General features: G+C 35.2%; 2 protein-coding genes across 2 annotated transcripts; both read right to left on the minus strand.

Moving 5' to 3' along the window:
- Positions 1–1,773: 1,773 nt before the first annotated feature.
- On the minus strand, positions 1,774–10,201 carry LOC132169358 (probable LRR receptor-like serine/threonine-protein kinase At3g47570). The gene is made up of 9 exons (XM_059580402.1): positions 9,952–10,201; positions 8,864–8,935; positions 8,278–8,424; positions 7,114–7,305; positions 6,604–6,708; positions 6,093–6,311; positions 5,874–6,017; positions 2,284–4,287; positions 1,774–2,126 (listed from the first exon to the last, which is right to left on the minus strand). Exons 1-9 carry the CDS (start codon positions 10,199–10,201, stop codon positions 1,774–1,776), a joined length of 3,486 nt encoding a protein of 1,161 aa, XP_059436385.1.
- A 9,140-nt stretch (positions 10,202–19,341) lies between these two features.
- Positions 19,342–19,659, minus strand: LOC132169359 (probable L-type lectin-domain containing receptor kinase V.3). The gene has a single exon (XM_059580403.1). It carries the CDS (start codon positions 19,657–19,659, stop codon positions 19,342–19,344), a length of 318 nt encoding a protein of 105 aa, XP_059436386.1.
- Between the last annotated feature and the right edge of the window lie 3,114 nt (positions 19,660–22,773).

Below are 22,773 nucleotides of genomic sequence, written 5' to 3' on the forward strand. Positions count from 1 at the left end.
TTTCCTTAAATGGCGCCGTTTTGGTAAGTGTTAGGAATTAAAAGAAAAAACCTTAGACCCCACGCAGAAAAAACCCCCAACCCCAGTTTATCTCTCTCCCCCAAACCGCCGGCCACCACGTCGTTCTATCTCCGGCAACCTTCTCCTTCAAGTGAAAAAACGCAACGCTCCTCGATCTCTCTTTCTCTCAAAACCGGCTGCCCCTGCCACCACCATCCATCACCGCCGGCCACACCATCTAGTGGCTATGAAGCGCCACCGAAAAATTCTTACCCATTGTAGAAATCAAACAAAAAAACCACGTTCGTAGATAAACAACACCGATCCGACAGCTATACCATGAAATACAATAAAAAGATTGAGTTATGGGTAAGATTTATAGGCTGCCGGAGATAGAACGACGTGGTGGCTGGCGGTTTTGGGGAGAGAGATAAACTGGGGTTGGAGGTTTTTCGTGGGTCACCTACGTGGGGTCTAGGGTTTTTTCTTTTAATTTCTAACACTTACCAAAGCGGCGCCATTTTGGTAAGTGTAAGGAAACCCTAATTTCAAGCAAAACGGCGCCGTTTTGCTTGCTTGTTTTAATATGATTTATTTTTTTCCAAAAATTGCATTTTGGTAACTTACCCTTGCCAAAACGACGTAGTTTAAAAATTTTCATCATATTTGATGGTAATGACTAACGGAGTAGCCAAATTGCAACTATTTGGTAGTTTTGAGGCTACTTTATCACTTTCTGAACATTAGGGGGCTAAAATGAAAACGGTTGGTAGTTTGTGGGGCTTTTTTATATTTTTTCCAAATTTTTTTTTTTTTCATAAAAGGGCATTGTAGTAACTTACCCGTAACAAAACGATGTCGTTTTGCAGTTTTCATCCAAACTGATGGTTTTGACTAATGGAGTGGCCAAAATGCAATAGTTTGGTAGTTTGGGGGGCTACTTTATCACTTTTGGAACATTATGGGATTAAATCGAAAACGGTTAGTAGTTTGGGGGGCTTTTTTATATTTTTCCCATATTTATTATTGTAAGTGTCCACCTACTTGTATAGATTTTACTTGGGATTCCTTGATATGATATGATTTTTGTAAAAAACAATTCTAGAGCAAGAATATATGGAGATTTTTTCATTTTCTTTTTTATTTATTTGTGTTTTGGTTTTATAAAAATTGTGGAATGTAATTTGATGAAAAATTGCAAGAAAATTTGATTCTGACTTTTCTTCTTTTGTGGTTGTTATTATTTCCTGGAATGATTCATTTCTCCATTGCTTTATGAAACATCTTTCTTTTCAGATCATAGTGATGGCTTGAATAATGCATAGAAACCCTTGTCTGAGTTATGTCCTTATCTAAATCATTGAATTTTGTAGAAGAGAACTGATAGAATTTATTCAGTTTTCAACTATCTTTTAATCATCTCCAAAGTGAATGGATGAATCTACCATTGAATATGTGTAAGGTTTATGCAATGATACATCTATTATAACAAGTACCAAAATTACAACCCCACAATTGCTATCATTTGTGTCTCAAGATAAAAAAAAATAATGATTTGTTGCCTTTAACACTTTGAGACTAACTTAAAATACCCATTAGTGACACATTATATAGGTCACTACAATCATTAAATATACAAGTTATAAATGTTACTATATTATCTACTATAAAAAAGCAATGGCTAGAAACAAATCTCATAGGAGTCTCAACATTATTATATTATTTCAAAAGCACAAACATCAAAGAGCTATAAACAAACTTGATGCTCTCATATTAGCTTCCTTCAGTATCTTGTAGAAACTTCAATTTGATCTTGTTGAGTGTAATTGAAATATTGTTTGCCTTAATTCTTTGTTTAGGTAACTTGGTACAACACTGCAAAGCCAATTCTATTATGGATGATATACAATTATCCATTGAAGCATAATCTCTTTCTTTTCTTAACAAATAGGCATCAACAACTTTAGTTACTGAATGGGGTGATGATTCCTCCACCCAACGCTTCAAGCTCATTTCTCCAGCAAAAATGTTATCAGTAGGTTTCTTTCTTGTGAAAGTTTCCATTAGCAAAATACCATAACTACACACAACACCACTTGTAGAAACAATCCCTTCCGATCTAAACTCTATTTGTAATAGAAAAACAAATCATCAGAACATAATTATATATTTCAAATATATAAAGTGCTAAAATCAGTATTAAACCAAAAACCTATGTTTATCTATGTATGAATGAGTAGATTGATACACAAGTAAATTCAAGTTGTAGGCTAAAAACATCACCTGGTACCATATACCCAATAGTAGCAAGAGTCATAGTTTGTATCATAGAATCCCCATCAACAAGCAACTTGGCAATGCCAAAATCAGCAACATGCGCGATCAAATTTTCATCTAATAAGATATTGCTGGGTTTCAAATCACAATGAGCAATAGGTGTTGAAGAACCATAGTGCAGGTATTCCAATGCTAATGCGACATTGATCATTATATTTAGTCTTTGTAAGATACTCAAACAGTGATCTTTAGAATACAACCACTTCTCTAGGTTCCCATTAGGCATGTATTCCAATACCAAAGCTTTAAAGTTCATGTTACTACACGTGCTAATGATTTTGACAAGATTTCGATGACGAATATTGAATAGTATCCCACACTCTATATCAAAACTCTTGAATGCCCCTTCTACTGCCAAGTTGAAAACTTTTATTGCAACAATCATTCCATCTGAAAGTGTTCCTTGATAAATTGATCCGAAGCTCCCATTACCAAGTAAGTTGTGTGAACTAAACCCTTTTGTTGCTTGTAAAATTTGTTGTTGGGAAATTCTTCTCCATGTCGCTAAAGGTAATGAGTTTGCAACCACTGGAAGTTTTGCATTCCTTTTTCTGCATCTTGTCCATGCTAATACAAGAGTAACTACAAGCATTGTTAATCCAATTGTTAGTAATACATACATTAGTATACGTACTGCTGCGGTCTTTTTGGCTCGAGAAACACCTTCTTTACACGGGGGAAGTTGAAATTGGGGAGCACCACAAAGTCCATCATTTGACATAAATGATGCAGTGAAGAAGTGTACAAATGGTCCTCCTACAGGAATTTTTCCTCCCAGTCTATTGAAAGAGACATTTAGATATTTGAGATACGAAAGCGCTTCAAAGGAAGTGGGGATCTCTCTAGATAAATTGTTACTAGAAAGATCCAAGAATTCCAAGCTTACTAGTTCACCAAATGATTCAGCAATTGAGCCTTCGAATTTATTGTTCGCCAAGGAGAGATTAGCTAGATCTTTGAGGCCACCAATTGTTGCTGGGATATGACCAAATAGTTGATTTCTTGATAAATTTAATACTCTCAAGGCCTTCAAATTTCCAATCTCTAATGAGAGAGGGCCACTTAGATAATTTGATGAGAGTTGGACCTCCAAGATATATGTAAGGCTCCACAAGCTCAATAGAATCGTGGAAGTTAATTGGTTGAAGTCTAAGTAAAGATATCTTAGATATGTGAGATTATTTACACACACAGGAATAGGTCCAGAAAGCTCATTATCACCTAAATACAACTCGAACAAGCTCTCTAAATGACAAAGATCGGATGGGATGAGACCTTCTAGTCTATTATTAAAAAGATAGAGACCTTGAAGCTTGTGCAATCTTCCCACTGTAGTTGGAATAGGTCCAATCAATTCATTTTGACTTAAACTCAAAGTCATCAAGTTGCTTAAATTTCCTATATCTCTTGGAATGATGCCCTTAATATTGCAATTATTTATGTAAATTTTTTGAAGAGAAGTGGAGAGATTTCCAATGGAACTAGGAAGGACGCCATTCAATGGATTAGCTGACAATGATAAAACATTTAGATATGCCAAATTTGACAAAGAAGAGAAAAAGTTGAATTCTGGAGTAGATGATTCAATGGTCAAATTATTTCCTGCTAGGCGGAGCAACTTGAGGAGCCTTAAATTACCTAGTGGTTTAGGAATTAAGCCTGAGAATGAGTTGTCTCCTAGATCTAATTTAGTGAGTTTCGAAGCATTGGAGATAGAGCTAGGGATTGTTCCACTTAGTTTGTTATAATCAAGATAAAGATACTGAAGATTTGGAAGGAAGAGGCCTGCATTTGCTGGGAGATGGCCTGAGAGGTTACTCAAATGCATATCAATTACTCTTATTGTTGAGATATTAAAGATTTCAAATGGAATTGAACCATTGAAGTTGTTGACACCAATATCGAAGGTCTCAAGGTTTTGTAGATTACCAATCTCATTTGGTATTGCACCTAACACAATATGAACAACCACACATTATTATTCAAAACAAAAAAATAAGGTGCTTTAAATGAATCATACATACAAGTGAATAGATGTCTAAAAACCCAACCAAAACTTCAAATTAAGAGCTAATTAATAAATAAGTCACTCCCTCCACTGTCCTGGTTTCACACGGCTAGTTGGCCACCTTGTCGATTGAGCCTCTATTTTATTTATTAGCTGAGCTGTGTGGACAATCATATTAATTTGTTATTAGCGTGATCCATGGATGTGATATTTTCTAAGCCTTAACTTTCAATATGCAAAGAATAGGAGAAAGGGAAAAAGGAAAAAGAAAAAAGACCACAAGAGGTGAAGACACAAGTTATTTAATGCACTCTTTGTTTTAAACTAATCAAATACCAATTTGGTTAGCATGTTCAATTGAGTCACGCAAAATGCATGACAAAATAATGGTGGGCACATTTGTTGTTGTCTAGAGAATGCTTTAAGAAGGCAATGCCCAATGGGCTTAACTTTGTTAAGTGGGTGGGGATTGAGGCAGCAATGATCAATAGATAGCAAACAAACAGAGTGCGTTTAGTCTTTTGCTTATTTTTATTTCTATGCTAATACAACATTACTATAAATAATGTTATTTTTGTTGCACTACCTGATTTGTGCATGCAAGCAGCTCCATTAGAAAAGCCCAACCCACATATCTCACTGATCACCAATCAACGTACACTATGTTAGGAGTGCGGCTCTTCCAACCCAAGGGATAGCACTCTAGCTAGCAACAATATACTATGTTTGTTAATATGTTTCTTGGGATATTTTTCGTTTTCAATTTGAAAAAAAAAAAATGTTTTTATATCAAAAATTATTTATTTGTATTTAATAGTTTTTTTATGTTGAAGATATTTTTTAATGTTTTCGATTTTAAAAGAGAAAACAAAAATATAAATAAACAAAGCCTAGATTACTATCCACTAGAGTTTTCTATTTTCATAGAATTTTTTTAATTACGTTCTTTTGTTTCCTACAAAGTTGTGCCTAATTATTTTGCACTTCCAATTCAAAGGTATCCAATCTAACGCTATCAAAAGGCAAAATCCTGAGTAAATGATGTTATTTATATAATCAATCAACTAAATTAGGATTAAACATACTTTCAAAGTTGTTGTAGTTAAGTTCTAATGTTGTGAGCATATGGTTAAGTTTCCAATTTATGGAGGTACACTTCCAGTGAACCCATTATCCCCACCTATCGAAAAATTGGAATTGTTAGCGCTTGAAAGAAGTGGATATATGAGAGAGAACCTATAAAATAGTTACCATTTATAAACAAATATGGAAGTTTAATCTACAAAGTGGTAAAAAAATACAAAACCAACCTTCAAAGTTGTTCTCGCCAAGGTATAACTTGGTAAGCATGGTTAAGTTTCCAATTTTCGAAGGTACTCTTCCCTTGAATCTATTAATCGACAATGATAGAATTTGTAGTTGTTTGCACTTAAACAAAGTAGATGGGATAGTACCTATAAAACAATTACTATTTAGAAAAAAATATTGAAGTTTAATTTATAAAATGCTAAAAGAATACTAAACAAACCTTTAAAGTTGTTATTGGCAAGGTATAACTTTGTAAGCATGGTTAAGTTTCCAATTTCCAAAGGTACTCTTCCCATGAATCTATTAACCGACAGTGATAGAATTTGCAGTTGTTTGCACTTAAACAAAGTAGATGGGATAGTACCTACAAAATAGTTACTATTTAGAAACAAATATAGAAGTTTAATCTACAAAATGCTAAAAGAATAGAAGAACAAACCTTCAAAGTTGTTATAGCCAAGGTATAACTTTGTAACATCCATGGATGAATTAACTAAAGCATCACTAAGCATACCTCCATTGATATTGTTGCTAAAGTCTAATCCTGTGCGCATGACTACGTCCCCAATTTCTGAAGGTATATTTCCTGTGAATCTATTAACCGACAATGATAGAATTTGCAGTTGTTTGCACTTAAACAAAGTAGATGGGATAGTACCTATAAAATAGTTACCATTTAGAAACAAATATTGAAGTGTAATCTATAAAATGCTAAAAGAATACTAAACAAACATTCAAAGCTGTTATAGGCAAGGTATAACTTTGTACGCATGGTTAAATTTCCAATTTCCAAAGGTACTCTTCCCATGAATCTCATAACCGACAATAATAGAATTTGCAGTTGTTTGCACTTAAACAAAGTAGATGGGATAGTACCTATAAAATAGTTACTATTTAGAAACAAATATTGAAGTTTAATCTATAAAATGCTAAAAGAATACTAAACAAACCTTCAAAGTTGTTATAGTCAAGGTATAACTTTCTAACATCCATGGATGAATCAACTAAAGCATGACTAAACATACCTCCAATCCTATTGTTGTAAAGGTATAATTCTGTGAGCAAGATTAAGTCCCCAATTTCTAAAGGTATATTTCCTGAGAATCTATTAACCGACAATGATAGACTTAGCAGTTGTTTGCACTTAAACAAAGTAGATGGGATAGTACCTATAAAACAGTTACTATTTAGAAAAAAATATTGAAGTTTAATCTATAAAATGCTAAAAGAATACTAAACAAAACTTCAAAGTTGTTATAGGCAAGGTATAACTTTGTAAGCATGGTTAAGTTTCCAATTTCCAAATGTACTCTTCCCATGAATCTCATAACCGACAATAATAGAACTTGCAGTTGTTTGCACTTAAACAAAGTAGATGGAATAGTACCTATAAAATAGTTACTATTTAGAAACAAATATTGAAGTTTAATCATAAAATGCTAAAAGAATACTAAACAAACCTTCAAAGTTCTTATAATCAAGGTATAACTTTCTAACATCTATGGATGAATCAACTAAAGCATGACTAAACATACCTCCAATCCTATTGTTGTAAAGGTATAATTCTGTGAGCATGATTAAGTCCCCAATTTCTAAAGCTATATTTCCTGTGAATCTATGACCGACAATGATAGACTTTGCAGTTGTTTGCACTTAAACAAAGTAGATGGGATAATACCTATAAAACAGTTACTATTTAGAAAAAAATATTGAAGTTTAATCTATAAAATGCTAAAAGAATACTAAACAAACATTCAAAGCTATTCTAGGCAAGGTATAACTTTGTACGCATGGTTAAGTTTCCAATTTCCAAAGGTACTCTTCCCATGAATCTCATAACCGACAATAATAGAATTTGCAGTTGTTTGCACTTAAACAAAGTAGATGGGATAGTACCTATAAAACAGTTACTATTTAGAAAAAAATATTGAAGTTTAATCTATAAAATGCTAAAACAATACTAAACAAACATTCAAAGCTGTTATAGGCAAGGTATAACTTTGTAAGCATGGTTAAGTTTCCAATTTCCAAAGGTACTCTTCCCATGAATCTATTAACCGACAACGATTGAATTTGTAGTTGTTTGCACCTAAACAAAGTAGATGGGATAATACCGATAAAACAGTTACTATTTAGAAACAAATATTGAAGTTTAATCTATAAAATGCTAAAAGAATACTAAACAAACCTTCAAAGTTGTTATAGCCACGGTATACCTTTGTAAGCATGGTTTAGTTTCCAATTTCCAAAGGTACTCTTCCCATGAATCTATTAACCGACAATGATAGAATTTGCAGTTGTTTGCACTTAAACAAATTAGATGGGATAATACCGATAAAACAGTTACTATTTAGAAACAAATATTGAAGTTTAATCTATAAAATGCTAAAAGAATACTAATAAAACCTTCAAAGTTGTTATAGGCAAGGTATAACTTTGTAACCATGGTTAAGTTTCCAATTTCCAAAGGTAATCTTCCCATGAATCTATTAACCGACAATGAAAGAATTTGTAGTTGTTTGCACTTAAACAAAGTAGATGGGATAGTGCCTATAAAACAGTTACTATTTAAAAACAAATATTGAAGTTTAATCTATAAAATGCTAAAAGAATACTAAACAAACCTTCAAAGTTGTTATAGTCTAGGTATAACTTTGTAACATCCATGGATGAATCAACTAAAGCATGACTAAGCATACCTCCAATGCTATTGTTGTAAAGGTATAATTCTGTGAGCATGATTAAGTCCCCAATTTCTGAAGGTATATTTCCTGTGAATTGATTAACCGACAATGATAGAATTTGCAGTTGTTTGCACTTAAACAAAGTAGATAGGATAGTACCTATAAAACAGTTAATATTTAGAAACAAATATTGAAGTTTAATCTATAAAATGCTAAAAGAATACTAAACAAACCTTCAAAGTTGTTATAGCCACGGTATAACTTTGTAAGCATGGTTTAGTTTCCAATTTCCAAAGGTACTCTTCCCATGAATCTATTAATCGACAATGATAGAATTTGTAGTTATTTGCACTTAAACAAAGTAGATGGGATAGTATCTATAAAATAGTTACTATTTAGAAACAAATATTGAAGTTTAATCTATAAAATGCTAAAAGAATACTAACAAAACCTTCAAAGTTGTTATAGGCAAGGTATAACTTTGTAACATCCATGGATGAATCAACTAAAGCATGACTAAACATACCTCCAATGCTATTGTTGTAAAGGTATAATTCTGTGAGCATGATTAAGTCCCCAATTTCTGAAGGTATATTTCCTGTGAATTGATTAACTGACAATGATAGAATTTGCAGTTGTTTGCACTTAAACAAAGTAGATGGGATAGTACCTATAAAACAATTAATATTTAGAAACAAATATTGAAGTTTAATCTATAAAATGCTAAAAGAATACTAAACAAACCTTCAAAGTTGTTATAGCCACGGTATAAGTTTGTAAGCATGGTTTAGTTTCCAATTTCCAAAGGTACTCTTCCCACGAATCTATTAACCGACAATGATAGAATTTGCAGTTGTTTGCACTTAAACAAAGTAGATGGGATAGTATCTATAAAATAGTTACTATTTAGAAACAAATATTGAAGTTTAATCTATAAAATGCTAAAAGAATACTAAACAAACCTTCAAAGTTGTTATAGCCACGGTATAACTTTGTAAGCGTGGTTTAGTTTCCAATTTCCAAAGGTACTCTTCCCATGAATCTATTAACCGACAATGATAGAATTTGCAGTTGTTTGCACTTAAACAAAGTAGATGGGATAATACCAATAAAACAGTTACTATTTAGAAACAAATATTGAAGTTTAATCTATAAAATGCTAAAAGAATACTAACCAAACCTGCAAAGTTGTTATTGCCTAGGTATAACTTTGTAGGCTTGGTTAAGTTTCCAATTTCCTGAGGTACTCTTCGTATGAAATTATTAGCCCGCAATGACAAATATTGCAGTTGTTTGCACCTTAATAAACTGGATGGACTTTTACCATTAAACTTATTATAAGACACATCAAGCCATTGTAGTTTGGGAAGATGATTAAGCCTATTTTCTGGAAGTTCACCAGAAAACTTATTAGTGTTGAGATCTATGACTTCCAGTGAAGACGTGTTGAAGATAATGGAAGGCACCAAACCAAAAGCTTGTTCTCTCTTAGAGAAATTCCTTGCGAAGTGGATATGTTGAAGATGGAAGAAGGAACTGAGCCTAAAAGATTGTTATATTCAATACTTATCATTTCCAATGAAGATATGTTCGATAGAGATGGTGGAATACTACCTGTGAAACTGTTACCGCTTAGATCCAAATATTGAAGTTTGGATAATAGCCCTATCCATGATGGGATTTCTCCTTTGAAATCATTGAATTTAATAGATAAGTGTCGCAACCGGTAAAGACGAGCCAACTCGTTGGGCATAGAGCCATGAAAACTGTTGCTTTCGACGCTTAGGCTAACCAAAAATGAGAGGTTCCCCACGTGTGGGGGAATGGTGCCTATGAGACCCATGTAAGAAAGGTTCAAGGCCATGACTCGATGATGACGGAAACCACAAGTGATACAAATCCAACTACAAACAGAGGTGCTAGAGGACCAGTTGTTTGTCAAAATATTGCGAGGATTGTAAGAAATTTGAGCTTTTAAAGCAAGAAGAGCAGACTGATCGATAGTAACGTTGGGAACACTTGCAATAACTAGGCTTGCCATGTAAAAATGGGGAATAGAAAACAAGCTCTCTCCATGAGTGGTATATGTTGGTTGAAGTAGTAGGGATTAGTGCAGAGTTCAAGTGAGATTCATGATATATATAAGGAGATTGAAACATCAAAGAATTGAAAAAGGGGAAAAAATATGGCTTTGGGAAAAAGAGGGTAGGAGTGGTTTGGGCGTTGATGTCATTGGCTTATATATATATATATCATTGAAAAGTAGTGATTTGTGATCATACTTTTGCTTGGTTTTATGGTTCTATTTACTTACCTGACTACACTTTTTTTTTTTTTTTAATCTCAAAACTTCACTCCGATGGGATGGGGCCGACCGTTATATGATTATTATTTGTTTTTTTCCTTTTTTTTTTTTTTTTGAAACAATTTTGTTTTTTCCCCTAATCGCATGGAAACAACTATTTAAAAGGAGAAGTAATTAAAAAAAACATTCGTGCACCGAAAAAGAAAAGGAAAAAAAAAAAGTCTTAGAAAAAAAAAAAGAAAATAAAAGAAGAAAGTTGAAAGATCTACAAATTAATAACTACCTTTTGTTCTATAAATTATCATAAATGGTTTTATTTTTTTATTTTAATGAAAAATAAGGAAATAAATAATTTTCATGAACTACCTTTTATAATTCCTTTTTCCTTGTAATTTCTTTTCACGTTTATGAATGATTACATTGAACAACAACATCCACCCAATAAACGTTTTAATTATCATCAAATCAAAATGCATTTTTAGAAATATTTGTTTTTATTCTCAAAGTGATATTGAAACTTAATTGTTTTAGAAAATGTAATAGAAAAACATGGAATCGAAATTCTCTTAAGTTGCATTATAAGGTCACTTTTCTTAAGAAATTATTTGTCTCTTCCAAAAATAATAGGCAAAGGGTTATTACATGTAAATTAAAAAAAGGCTTCGCCAATATTTAGGGAAAAGTGAGGAAAAGGGAAGGGGAAGGAGAAATGGGTTACCAAACCGGCCCTAAAACTCTTTTCACTCTTATATCACACCAACACCAATTAATTTCTATTACTGTTCCAAAAACTAATAAACAGAAAAAAAAAAAAAAAAAAAAAAAAAAAAAGGTTTTGCCAATCTTTCATGGAAAATAAGAAAGCCGTGCACAATGGTGTAGAAATTAGAACAGCCATGATGAAGACATTCAACTGCAATGTCAATGGTGATGTCCAATCTTTCAAGGAAATTAAGAAAATTGGTGTGGGAATCCGATCACTTTTCATGGTGTTACTACGCATGATAACTTTGACATGATTGTCGTGACTTTGACAAATTAATTTTCTATGAAAATTAGTGCGAGTGATCCATGTTTTTAATTAATTATCAATTAATATTCCATGTCTTCATGATCAAACTATACTCATTTCTGTGCTGAATTAAGAATGCCGTGAACCAAGGGTCTAAATTATGGATCGGGATCCCCAGTAAAGGGGAAAAATTGCTAGTCAAAATTTTTGGAAATCCTGGCCGTTCAAGGTCATCCAAGAGTCTACAACATGCTACGTGTCACACTAATTAATAAAATAATAAAATATTATTTACATTTTTTTAAAAATATAAAACAAAATAATAAAATAATAAAAAATATGGAGTGGCCAGCCACCCCATTTTTGCCATAGGGGGTGGCCGGCCACACGCAACCGGTCATTGGGGGTGGCTTCGGGCCCTAGGGGGTCGTTCGGCAACCTCTTAGGGCCAAACCCATAAAATATATTTTATCGGTTTGGCCCTAAGGGGTGGCCGAACACACATGAGTGAGCTTGTTTGATAACACTTTTTATCTGGATTTTATTGCTTTATACCAAAAAAGAAAAAATATTAACAAACAACTTAAAACAAAAAACACTTAAAATTACTTTCACTTTTATGTAAAATGAAAACACTTTCTTCAAACAAAAAAACACTCTTGACTATGAAATATCTTGCGTGCTATGAAATGTCTCTTTATACCATGTTGTTCACAAAATATCTTGAACTCGTCGTTTGTGTACTCAGAACAAAAATTTAACTAAATCTTGACTAGTCCAATGTAAATGTTTATGTTCTTGTGATAATATTTAGAAATCCAGTGATGCATTATATGATCTTTTTGATAATATGTAGAAATCTTCCAATAATAGTTTCATGGACTTTACCAAGATTTCTTCTGTTAATGCTTTATCGTTCTCTTTTTTATTTTTTATTTTCAAAATAAAATCATTAACAAACAATTTCAAATACAAAGCGCTTACAAAATATTCAAAATTAATTTACATTTATGTCACATCAAAATACATTTTTAATAAAAACAAAAAAAACAAAAAAACAAAAAAAAAAAACAAAAAATACCCTTTAAAAACATTAAGACGTGAGTGAGCTTGTTTGATAACACTTTTGGTCCAGATTTTTTTGCTTTATACCAAAAAGAAAAAAACATTAACAAGCAACTTAAACAAAAAAACCCTAGCTTAAAATTACTTTCACTGATATTATTGGTAATATATTAAGTTGAGGTTCTTGATGTTTGATATTATTGGAAATATATTAAGTTGAGGGCAATGGATTTGTAGTCGATGAACTTTTTGAGTGGAGGAATGGTGTTATGATTGTTCTTGATGTTTGATATTATTGGTAATATATTAAGTTGAGGCAACGGATTTGTAGTCAATGAACTTTTTGAGTGGAGGAATGGTGTTATGATTGGTGGGCAAGTGACAATTATCCAACCAAATCACACGCGTGGTCCCCTGGAAGGGTCATTGATTGGTTGTTTGTGTAGAAATAGAGTTGCTTGAGAATGGCTAATTCAAGTGCTTTTTAGACCTTAAATCAATCTATTTAAGGTCTTAACAACATGGAATTTTCGCATTTAATAATAATTTTAACATATTTAATTAAGCAATTGATGCAAATTAAAATTATTAGCTTTTATCTCACAATGCTGATATGGTTTCTAGATTACTAGATTGAAATTATATATTCCATATGGTTGGATGGTATAAGAGAAATAAAGTGCTAAAGCAATGATAAAGAGGGAGAGAGAGCGGACTTTAGGAAAGAAAAACAGAAGATAAAATAAAAGGTTGCAAAGCAATAGTGAGAGAAAAATAGATCGAGGGACTAGTCACCATGCCATTTATTCCCCACAAAAGAGAAATTTGTATTTTTATTTATTTTTTTTTTTTAAAAAAAAATTTATGTATTGTGATAATGAGATTGTGGTATATTGAGGCTTCCAGTTTTGAGTGATTTTTTTTTTTCCTACTATTTTTGTACTTCATCTTTGATAGTGATTTTTTTCGTGATCACCTACGTTAATTGTGGCCTTCCACAACAAGTGGTATTATAACTAAATTTAGTCAAAATATCTTTATTTTTTTCTATTTAACTATCAAGTTTTTTTAAAGTACCTACATCCTGCTCAACATTTTGACTATCAACTTTTAATATTTTATTTAAAATTTATTATTTTTTTAATTTTTATGTAGTTCTACAAGGAGGAGAGAGAAATTTTAATAATTTTTAATTAGAGGAGAGAGGATGAAATGATTTTTTTTATTAATAAAATTATAGATTATTGAGCTACAGTGCTCAACAAAGTTGTAGAGCACTATAGCTCATTAGCAAACTCTTGGCTAGTTTGCTGAGTCGGATAGGGAGTGATTTTAACACTATGACTCAACAAAATAGCCAAAATGCTACTTTGTTAAGCTGGATGTGAATGCTCGAATAGCCTCCCTATCCGTAGTTCGTGGCATACTGCCACGACACTTACCCAAAAGGGTTTAAGTTGAATCAAATTTTTTACCCCCAATCCTCCTAAATTTATTAGAGAACATATTGTTGACCCCTTCACTAAGCAGAACATCAACTAATCGCCAATTTCACTCCATATAAAATCCCTCTAAAGTTTTTCAACTCTATATATTAGTTGCTCCTAGCGGAATATGGAAGAGCAACAAATAATATGTAGGTAAATTATAAAGAGTATTTTCTTATCAAAGTCAACCTGCCTCCATTGGATAGATAAAGCCTCTTCTTGCCTGCCAAATTATGTTCCATTTTCTCTAATGCCATTCCAAATGGTAGAGTCAACCCCTTTAGAAACAAAACCTGTAACAACTAGAGTCAAATCTAGCCATACTTATACTTTATGTGCTTGAAGTTGAGTTTTGTTGGGTTGATAAGATTGGAATCAAATTGCACACAAATTTTAGCATAAAGAGATCAATATAGATCTTAGCCTAACAAAAATGAAAGAGATGTAAACAAACTTGAAATGCTTACACTAGGCTTCTTCAACATCTCGTAGAAACATCAATTTGATCTTGTTGAGTGTGGCTGAAATATTGTTGATATTAATCCTTTCTTCAGGTGACTCTACACAACAATTCAAAGCCAATCCTAAAATGGATGATACACAATCCTCTGTGGCAGCATAATTTCCTTTGTTTCTCAGTAAGTGTTAGGAAATTAATTCTATTTCCCAAGACCCGTGAGATGCGAAAAATAAGAAGAATGCGGAATAACAAAGATAAGCAATCACACACGACATAAAGATTTAAGTGGTTCGGCTTAACAAGCCTATATCCACTAGCGGAGACGACCCGGAGAAAATTCATTATCAAAAGATGGAGTACAAAAATAGTAGAAAGAAAATCACTCAGATCCCAAAGCCCCAATACACCCAAATCTCACTATCACACAAGAGATATTATTCCCAAAATAGAATACAAAAGACAGATGCACAAACTCTTCTTTTGCTGGAACGGATGGCGGTTGATCTCTATTTTCTTCTCTCACTCTGCAGCACCCTTTTCTTCTAATCACTTGTTTTTGGCTCCTCCAAAAACCACCAAGAAGAAAACACCATTGCTGCCCTTGTACCTCTTTTCAAATTCTCTATTTTTTCTCCTCCCTTTGGTGCTTCACGTTTTTGGCACACACGAATTCACCTTGTGCTTTGTTCCTTATATAGAAGCTTAACTCTCCTTTTACATGTTGGTCTAGGACTCCTACTATAAGTCAAACAAGGAGTCCAAGTACACATAGGAGAAGGACTCTAAAACCCACATGTAAAGGAGTAAACCGGTTGAACCAAGAACCTCTCCTACTTGAAGAAGGAGACAAACCACTGGGTCCCACCATGACTTTTAATTCAAGTCATACTTAACAATCTCCACCTTGACTTGAATCCCATCAAGTTTACCAAAACGTGTCTCCTTCAGATGTCTCCACCTCAGCCCCCAAGGGCAATCACACTCAACAAGTGTCCCTCAAGTCCAAGCGCCTCTTGAACTTTAGTATAAGACCTGATTTAGACATTACACCACTCCTCCCTATCAGCCCCGTCGACCATACAGCTTTCTCCGATGATTCTTTCTTCCTGCAGACCCATCTGCACCCTTTAGCCTTCTTTCCCTTGGGTAATTCTGCCGATTCCCAAGCTTTACCACTCCATAGTAACTCCACCTCTTTCAGTGTACTATTTTGAGTAGACGATGGATCTCTACTACAAGCCGTTAGAGTAAAAGAAGCCATATCGTCAAAGCCTTACCTCATTGGTGCTTTTCGATCCTGTTTCTCTTTGCCTCTTGCTAAAGAATAAGACACTTTCCGGTGGTGTAAGTCTCTTGAAGATTCTCTATCATTTTCATTCATGAGTGAACACTGTTCATCAAGCTCCATCTCCATGAATTGTTTCTCTTTTTGCACTGTACTTTGAGAAAGCTCATCTAAGTTAACAAATTCAAACTTCTTCGGTTCATGCTCTATAACTTCAGGTTTTGCACTTGACCCATCCATGTACATAGCACACTCATTAAAAGTCACATTTCGACTTCTAATGATCTTTCGATTTTGATCATCCCAAAATCAATAACCGAAAGCCTCATCTCCATATCCAATGAAGAAACACTTACTAGATTTACCATCTAGTTTACTCATAGCATCAGACTCAACATGGACATACGAAGCACAACCAAAAACTTTCAGATGTGAAAGATTTACCTCTTTTCCACTCCAGACTTCTTCTGGTAGTCTATGGCTTAGGAGAACGGAAGACCCCCTATTTATCAGGTATGTAGCAGTGCTCACTGCATCAGCCCAGAAAGTCTTTGGTAACCCAGCATGCAACCTCATACTCCTAGCATGCTCATTGAGAGTTCTGATCATGCACTTAGCCACGCCACTCTGCTGCGGCATTCCCGGAATAGTTTTCTCCATTCTAATCCCATTCACTGCGCAAAACTGTTTAAACCCTCTATCTTCGTATTCTCCCCCATTGTCTGATCTCAAACGCTTCACTTTCAGACTAGTTTCTGTCTCTACCATGACCTTCCACTTCTTAAAAACTTCAAATACATCAGATTTAAGCTTTAAGAAGTAAACCCATACCTTCCTACTTGAGTCATCAATAAATGTGATGTAATACCACGAGCCTCCAAGAGATGCCACTAGTGCGGGACCCCACAAATCCGTGTGTACCAACTCTAGCTTTCTCGGCTTCGGTGTTCTGCCAACTTTCACGAAACTCACCTTCTTCTACTTTCCTAGGATGCATCCTTCACACAAATCAAACTTAACTGACTTCAGCTCCGATAGTTTCCCCTTTGACAAAAGTACCTTCATCCCTTTCTCGCTCATGTGCCCAAGCCTTAGATGCCATAGTTTTGAGTCAGCACCCATATCTGCAACAGCAACTATATCCTTACTATTCGTGGTCATATAGAGAGTATCTGTCTTATAACCACGAGCCAAAATCCTAGCTCCCTTGCTGACCTTCCACATTCCACCGTGGAAATGAATTGAATGCCCTTTCTCATCAAGCGGTCCCACTGAAATCAGATTTTTTTTCAGCTCCAGAACATGCCTAACCTTCTGCAACTTCCATACCGAGTCACTGTGAACTCTAATGCGAACATTGCCTAGGCCCACAACATCTAGCGCCGTTCCATCAGCCAAATACACCTTCCCGAAATCTCCACCAACATAGTTCTCGAGAATTTCACGGATCGTTGTCGTATGAAAAGATACTCCTGAGTCTAAAACCCAAGAATCAAGGGGACTGTCAACAGATAGAAGTAGGGCATCATATACTTCTTCTGTCACTACGTTTGCATAATATTCTCAGTCTCCTTCCGTAGTTCCCTGCAATTCTTCTTGTAGTGGCCAGTCTTGCTACAGTTCCAACACTCAAGTTGTTGGCCGAATCTGAATTTGCTTCTCCCTTTTCTGGAATTTGATCTGCCTTGACCAGAGTTTATATCTTGTCCTCTGCCCTGAGTCTCGAGGTTTAAAGCAGCACCAGAACAAGCGGCTTCACCCGCATCTTTTCTGCGAACCTCTTCACTGAGAATCAAATATCTAACGTCTTCATAGCTCAGTTTACTCTTTCCTATAGAGTTACTCACAGCCATCCTCACTGCTTCCCATCTATTTGGCAAAGATGCCAAGACGGTCAACGCGCGAACCTCATCATCAAAATTAATTTCCACCGAGGACAATTGATTTGTGATGGTGTTGAACTCATTGAGATGATGTGCCACCGAAGCCCCTTCCGCCATCTTTTGGTTGAACAATTTCTCTATCAGATGCACCTTATTGTTAGCTGATAGCTTCTCGTACATGCTTGACAAAGCCTTCATTAGACCTGCTGTGGTCTTCTCCTTTACAAAGTTGTGTGCAACTGATTTTGACAGTGATAACCTAATAACTGCTAGGACTTTACGATCAAGCAGAGCCCACTCGCTATCATCCATGTCGTCGGGTTGTTCTTCCAAAAGAGGTTGATGAAGATCCTTCCCATAAAGAATATCTTCAATCTGTACCTTCCAATACCCAAAATCTTTGCTGTCGAATTTCTCGATTCCTATCTTTCCTTCTTCACCTGCCATCGCTCCCACTCGAACCAACAGCTCTGATACCAGTTGTTAGGAAATTAATTCTATTTCCCAAGACCCGTGAGATGCGAAAAATAAGAAGAATGCGGAATAACAAAGATAAGCAATCACACACGACACAAAGATTTAAGTGGTTCGGCTTAACAAGCCTACATTCACTAGCGGAGACGACCCGGAGAAAATTCACTATAAAAAGATGGAGCACAAAAATAGTAGAAATAAAATCACTCAGATCCCAAAGCCCCAATACACCCAAATCTCACTATCACACAAGAGAGATTATTCCCAAAATAGAATACAAAAGACAGATGCACAAACTCTTCTTTTGCTGGAACAGATTGCGGTTGATCTCTATTTTCTTCTCTCACTCTGCAGCACCCTTTTTTCTTCTAATCACTTGTTTTTGGCTCCTCCAAAAACCTCCAAGAAGAAAACACCATTGCTGCCCTTGTACCTCCTCTCAAATTCTCTCTTTTTTCTCCTCCCTTTGGTGCTTCACGTTTTTGGCACACACAAATTCACCTTGTGTTGTGTTCCTTATATAGAAGCTTAACTCTCCTTTTATATGTTGGTTTAGGACTCCTACTATAAGTCAAACAAGGAGTCCAAGTACACATAGGAGAAGGACTCCAAAACCCACATGTAAAGGAGCAAACCGGTTGAACCAAGAACCTCTCCAACTTGAAGAAGGAGACAAACCACTAGGTCCCACCATGACTTTTAATTCAAGTCATACTTAACAGTACCAACAAGTTCAATTATTGAAAGAGGCAACAATTCCTCTACCCAACACTTCAAGCTCATTTCTCCCACAAACATGTCATCCGTGGGCTTCTTCCTTGTGAAAGTTTCCATCAATAAAATGTCATAACTATACACATTGCCTCTTGTAGAAACAATTCCTTCCGATCCAAACTCTATATGTAACATTAAAGGTTAACTTGAGTATATATATTGTCATATTTCACATTAATACCTAGTAAAAAAATTTCCAATTTGTTCACATAAATTATATTCTACCGAAATACTATAGTTATCTATATTTATGTAGAAATCAAATGTTAAACATTAGTGATACATTAGAAACATCACTTGGTGCCATATACCCAATTGTAGCATGAGTTATGCTATGCACTATAGAATCCCCATCACCTAAGAGTTTGGCAATGCCAAAATCAGTGACATGTGCAACCATATCTTCATCTAGCAAGATATTGCTAGGCTTCAAATCATAATGAACAATAGGCATTGAATAACCATCATGAAGGTATTCTAGTGCTGATGCAACATCATTCATTATATTTAGCCTTTGTAAAATACTCAAAGAGCAATTATAAGAATACAACCACTTCTCTAGGCTCCCATTAGGCATGCGTTCTAGTACAAATTAAAGGCTTTGAAGTCGATGTTAGTAGAAATGCTGATGATTTTGATAAGATTCCGGTGACGAATATTGCGTAGGATTTCACACTCTATATCAAAATCCTTGAATGCCCCTTCTACCTCTAGGTTTAAAACTTTTATTGCAACACTCTTCCCATCTGAAAGTGTTCCTTTATACACTGACCCAAAACTCCCTTTACCAAGCAAGTTGTTTGCATTGAACCCTTGTGTTGCATATAAAAGGTCATGGTAAGAAATTCTTCTCCATCTTGCTAGATGCGGCAAGTCTACCACTTGTGGAAATTTGTTATTCCCTTTTTGGCATATTCTCCAAACTACTACAAGAGCCATGACAAGTATTGTTAACCCAATTGCCAGTAATACATACTTCAATATGCGAGTTGTTGTGATCTTTTGTGGTCGAGGGGAAACTTCTTTACATGGGGGTACTTTTAGTCGTGGTGCACCACAAAGTGCATCATTTGATGTAAATGATGATTATTATTTGTTTTTTTTTTTTTTTTTCCCTAATTGTTGGCTGCCGACAAAGTTTTTCCCTACTTAAGATAAGATTTTGATCAAACAAAATGGAGCAAGTCATACAAAGATTTATCTAGATGGTTCTCCATCCATCTAGAAGATTCTTTACAAAGATTATTCCAGATGGTTCTCCATCCATCTAGAAGGTTCTCTTCAAAGATTTATCTAGATGGTTCTCCATCCATCTAGAAGGTTCTCTTCAAGATGTATCTAGATGATTCTCTATTCATCTAGAAGGTTCTCAATTTGTCTTCATCATCTAGATGGTTCTACCTTGGGGGCCAAGTTCATTCATCTAGAAGGTTCTAACTTGGGGGCTAAGTTCATCATCTAGATGATTCTAACTTTGGCTATAAATAGCCAAGGGGTCTTATGCCTTAGACGATTGATGCTTGATGAAGATCAACAACAACACACAAGAAGAGAAGCCAAGAGAGGAGAGCTTCAGTTATAGTCCAGAGAGAGAGTTAAGAAAATAGTGTTTTAATACACCACTGAGGGTGTATATTAGTTTCAACAGAGGTTGTTTCTCTCTGTATTGTTTTACTCCTGTATTAACTCAAGTTTTGCATAACTTGAGTAAACACCACTGTAACAAGTTGTTTATAGTGGATTGATTGGAGTTACTTCCGTGGATGTAGGCCCACTGCCGAACCACGTAAATATTGTGTGTTGATCTCTTGCATTTATCATTCCATTATTATTCTGTGGAGTTTGCACAACCATTGAGTCAAGGGTGTGGCCATCCCTAACAAGTGGTATCAGAGCCAAGCTGACAGTAATACGGTACTATTCACCAACGTCTTTCATTTGAAGATTGTTGTGCAATTTTAATGGAAGGTACAAGCAGCAGAATGATAAGCCTAAATGGTAGCAATTGGCTACTTTGGAAAGGCAAGATGTTAGACATTCTTTACTATAAAGATATGTATGCTCCAATTGAAGGTGACATAGCCAAGCCAAAGGAGACTTCAGATGCAGAGTGGAAGAAATTAAATTTACAAGTAGTTGGTCTCATTCGGCAATGGGTGGATGACAAAGTCTACCATCATATTTCCGATGAAACCAATGCTTGTGAATTATGGAAGAAGCTGACAGCAAGATACGAGCGAAAGACAGCCGTAAACAAAGCCTTCTTGATTCGACAACTTGTTAACTTGAAGTTTAAGGAGGGTGCTTCAGTTTCCAACCATCTGAATGATTTTCAAAGTATCGTAAATCAACTGAACACTATGAAGATGACTCTTGATGAGGAGCTACAAGCTTTGATGCTCTTGAGCTCTCTACCAGATAGCTGGGAAACCTTGGTGGTGTCCTTGAGTAACTCAACTCCCGATGGCAAGATGACCATGGAGCAAGTTACAAGCAGCATGTTCAATGAAGAAACCAGAAGACAGACTGCTGGGACAGACAGTGCACAAGCTCTTGTCACAGAGAACAGGGGCAGAAGCAAAAACAGAGGTTTCAAGAGTCGTGATAAATCCAAAGGAAGGTCAAAGTCAAGAGGGAGGTCCATTGAAAGAAGAAAATGTTATCATTGCGGCAAGGAGGGTCATATGAAGAGAAATTGCTATGCTTGGAAGCGAGAACAAAACTAAGCTGACTTCAGCCAAAGGAAAGATGATGAAAAGAATACAACTGCCACTTGCTCGGGGCAAGATGTGGTAGTTCTATCTTATGGCGCTGGGGATTGTTTGCATGTTACGGGTAATGATGAGGAGTGGGTTGTAGACACCGCTGCCTCTTACCATGCTACTCGTAACAAGGAGATCTTCACATCATGCAAAGTAGGAGACTTTGGTATGGTAAGAATGGGTAACACTAGCAACTCGAAGATAGTTGGGTTTGGTAACATCCGTGTTCAAACCAAAGTCGGGTGTACATTGATTTTGAAGGATGTTCAAAATATTCCGGACCTGCGTCTCAATCTCATATCTGGGAATATCCTTGATAAAGAAGGGTATGAAAGTTACTTTGGCAAAGGAGTTTGGAAGCTCACCAAGGGATCTTTGGTGGTAGCTAAAGGCAAGTCTTGTTGTTCATTATACAAGACACATATGAAGGTGTGTCGTGATGAGCTGTTCGCTGTGGAAGATAGTTCATCTCCAAATTTATGGCACAAAAGGCTGGGTCACATGAGTGAGAAAGGGCTGCAGATTTTGGCAAAGAAGTCGCTCATTCCCATTGACAAAGGTAAAGCTCTTAATCCATGTGAACATTGTTTATTCGGGAAGCAACATAGAGTTTCTTTTGCAACATCTTCACAAAAGAAATCTACTATTTTGGAGAGGGTCTACTCAGATGTTTGTGGACCTATCGAAGTTCCAACCTTGGGTGGCAATAGATATTTTGTCACATTCATTGATGATGCATCAAGGAAAGTGTGGGTCTATCTATTAAAGACAAAAGATCAAGTCTTTGATATCTTTCAACAATTCCATGCCATGGTTGAAAGAGAGACTGGAAAGCAATTGAAGTGTCTTCGTACTGACAACGGAGGAGAATATACTATGAAGAAATTCAGAAACTTTTGCTCAGAGCATGGAATAAGGCATGAAAGGAC

The sequence above is a fragment of the Corylus avellana genome, chromosome ca2 (genome assembly GCF_901000735.1).
Source record: "Corylus avellana chromosome ca2, CavTom2PMs-1.0".
Taxonomy (NCBI): Eukaryota; Viridiplantae; Streptophyta; class Magnoliopsida; order Fagales; family Betulaceae; genus Corylus; species Corylus avellana.

Coding starts and splice junctions, on each gene's coding strand:
- LOC132169359 (XM_059580403.1), bottom strand. CDS start 19,659: ATGCCTAATGGGAGCCTAGAGAAGTGGTTGTATTCTTATAATTGCTCT.
- LOC132169358 (XM_059580402.1), bottom strand. CDS start 10,201: ATGGCCTTGAACCTTTCTTACATGGGTCTCATAGGCACCATTCCCCCA. Junction 8,936..9,951: donor AAGCGGTAACAGTTTCACAG/GTAGTATTCCAC, acceptor ATCAATTCACAG/GAAATATACCTTCAGAAATT. Junction 6,018..6,092: donor TGGCTATAACAACTTTGAAG/GTTTGTTCTTCT, acceptor ACTATTTTGTAG/GTACTATCCCATCTACTTTG.